Consider the following 2995-nt stretch of genomic DNA (forward strand, 5'->3'; position numbering starts at 1 on the left):
AAATTCCTTAATTTTTTGTGTTTATTAATCCATAGATCTAGCGCCAGACACATCAATGAGTTGGGGCAGCAATATGTACTGTTTCACAATTTTAAAGTCCATCGAGGGCATTTACATGCCAATTTACAAGAATTATGCGATTTTCTAGGTTTTGTTCATATGTATTAGCCTATGAAAATTTTAATGATATGACTCTAAATGATTTTTTGTGAGACTTTTACGGAACCATCCGTATTGAGTTGGAGGAGCAGTACGTACAATCGCACAACTTTTAGAGTTTATTTTGTGCTTATGAATATTTTTGTGATATGACCTTCGAATGATTTCTTTGTGAAATATTTACGGAACCCTCCGTTGAGAGTTGGGAAACAGTAATCATAGTCTCACAACTTTTAGAGCTCTATTTTTGGATTAAGGGGTCAATTTACAGGAACTAGGAGATTTTCTTGATTTTTTATATATTTACCGCATGAATATTTTTTGTATTATGCTTTCAGACGATATCTTTTAAAAAATTATTAGGGAACCCGTCATAGCGAGTTGAGGAACAGTATGTAGTCTCACAATTTTTAGAGTCTATTTAAATATTTAGAAGCAAATTCACATGAATTGTACAATTTTCTCTGTCTTGCGTGTATTATCTCATGAATATTTTAATGATATGACCCTCAAAAAATTTCTTTTGAAACCTCATGGATTCCTTTATTGGGAGTTGTGGGAGAAATATATTCTGGATTTAGGGGCCAACTTACAGTAATCAAGGGGCCAACTTACAGTAATCAAGCAATTTTCTCAATTTTCTATGTGTGTTAATCCATATATATTTTTGTGATGTGATATGAGTTAACACGATTTCTCCGTGAAACATTTAATGAACCCTCTGTTGGGAGTTGAACACAATTTTATGAATCTATTTTGGGCATTTGGCCACCAATTTATATTAATTACGCGATTTTTTTAAATTTTTCGTGTGTACCATGAATTTTTTGATGATAAAACTTTCAGATGATTTTTTTGTGAAACCTTTATAAAACCTTGTATAGAAAGTTGGAGGAGCGATACATAAAATTGTATAATTCTTAAGAGTATACTTCGGATATTTAGCAGCCTACTTATAGAATTTAGACAATGTTTCCATGTATTAACTCATGAATATTATGGTGATATAAAAATTAGGAATTTACCATATAACACCAGGGAATTAGGAAGATTACTATTCTGACCAATTAAATCGAGCTCCAGTTTTGATTTTTTCTTTTTTTTCCTTTGAAGCACCTCGATTATTTTATCAAATAAATATTGAATAATTATGTCCATCGAGGCCGCTAAACATATATTTACAACAATTAAGTGAAGCTACAAAACTGGGTACAGACTATTACCATGAAGGAAGCGCCCTGCAAAATTATTTCTGCATTACCCCAATCTATGTTGCTTGAACTCTTTAAAATTGTCAAGACACGCGTGCCGAATTCTTCTTCAAAAGTAGTGTATTGTTGGAGAATCCGACATGGGTGCAGCATCAAGAGTGAAGAGTCAACCTAGCTCCCAACTCCCAACTCCCAACCCCCAACCCAACCCAACAACAGCGAAACAAACCAGAATAGCCTGCATGTAGACAATGTTAAACCCAGCTCCAAACATCATCTGGCAATCACAGATAATCACCTTGCTTGCTTCCAAAAATATGAACAGATGGGCAATTGGCACTAACAAAGGCCACTTGATTTCGCGGTCAATCAAATACCGAGTAAACAGCTCTCAAAGCATCAGGACAAAGATAAACCTGATATTCAGTTCAGGGCATAATGAATTCGTTCTAGCAGTCGCACAACCTGATTAACAGTAATTGGATCAGGAGATTGCTTCGAATTGAACATAATTGTGTTTTGTGCGCCAAGAGGCAATGCTAATACAGCTTCTTGTTGCATACTAGTAAGCTCCAAGAACTGAGCAAGCATATCACCATCCAGAGCTTTAGGTACCCTAGCCTGTAGTTTGAAAAGACGAAAGAATAATGAGTGACAGTTTCAGGTAGATTTATAAACAGCAATATGAAAAACATAGCTCTCCGGTTTCTGCCTTGCAAACCTAAAACAATTTGTCAAGGAAAACGAGAACTACAGAAAGCAAGATTGAGGAAAAGTTCCACTGTTTACAGCACACCCCCGACTGAGCGGCCAACAATGGCCCTTTCCTACTTCTATTCCCTTGACAGATTGACCCTCATTATGCCTCAGTCTCATGCATGTCCGGATAGGCTAATTGACCATGTTATTCCAAAACATTATACAAAATAAGAACAATAAACGTAAAAGGTACTAGATCTATAACAAAAATTACATCTCTTACCATACTCCCACGACAACGATATTCAGTATGGTCATTTCCCAAAATAGGAGCAGTCAGCGGATGGATGACAAGCCTGGCCTGTACTGCTTCTAAGAGATCATATTCCTCCCTATGAGAAAGTAAATCTTTTCAAAGTTACTTCAACAGTTATTTTTTTGCATAGAAAATACATGAAGCCAATTGAAAATACAACATTTGGCATTTACTTAAAAGTCCTTTAACGTTTAATTCATGTTACGAGTCATTCATTCTTAATAACAAATTAACATCCCCCTTTTATGGATAAAACAGAGTACCAACACACTTCAGAAACTACTTATGATATTGCTCTCCCATTTCTGCAGCACAGAAGGAGTGGGTAAGAAGAGAAGAGACACCGGCTACAGTACTTAAGAAGGACTAATAACTCCTAAACTACTGCAAATCAGGAAAATCCAACTGGGGGGGATGCCCTATACTAGCCATTCAAGAGAAAAGTTGAATTCAATCAGTTCAAATCTCACAAACAAGAACCAAGAGAAGTCCCACTGACATTCTAATACTGCAGAAGAGCCAACATGCTGAGACATCTAAAAATGCATAGATTAACTACTTAACATTTCAATGAAGAGAATTAGCTGATTTGAACTAAAGCAATCACCTA

General features: G+C 35.8%; 1 protein-coding gene across 1 annotated transcript in view; it reads right to left on the minus strand.

The window, feature by feature from the left end:
- Positions 1-1172: 1172 nt before the first annotated feature.
- Positions 1173-2995, minus strand: part of LOC107002397 (pre-mRNA-splicing factor prp12) — a 13562-nt gene continuing 11739 nt past the window's right edge. Inside the window, exons 14-15 of the mRNA XM_015200409.2 lie at positions 2353-2461; positions 1173-1991 (exon numbers count right to left, since the gene is read on the minus strand). Coding sequence (XP_015055895.1) covers positions 1794-1991; positions 2353-2461 — 307 coding nt within the window. The 3' untranslated portion in view covers positions 1173-1793. The remainder of the gene's footprint in view (positions 1992-2352; positions 2462-2995) is intronic.

The sequence above is a fragment of the Solanum pennellii genome, chromosome 10 (assembly GCF_001406875.1).
Source record: "Solanum pennellii chromosome 10, SPENNV200".
NCBI classification, from domain to species: Eukaryota; Viridiplantae; Streptophyta; class Magnoliopsida; order Solanales; family Solanaceae; genus Solanum; species Solanum pennellii.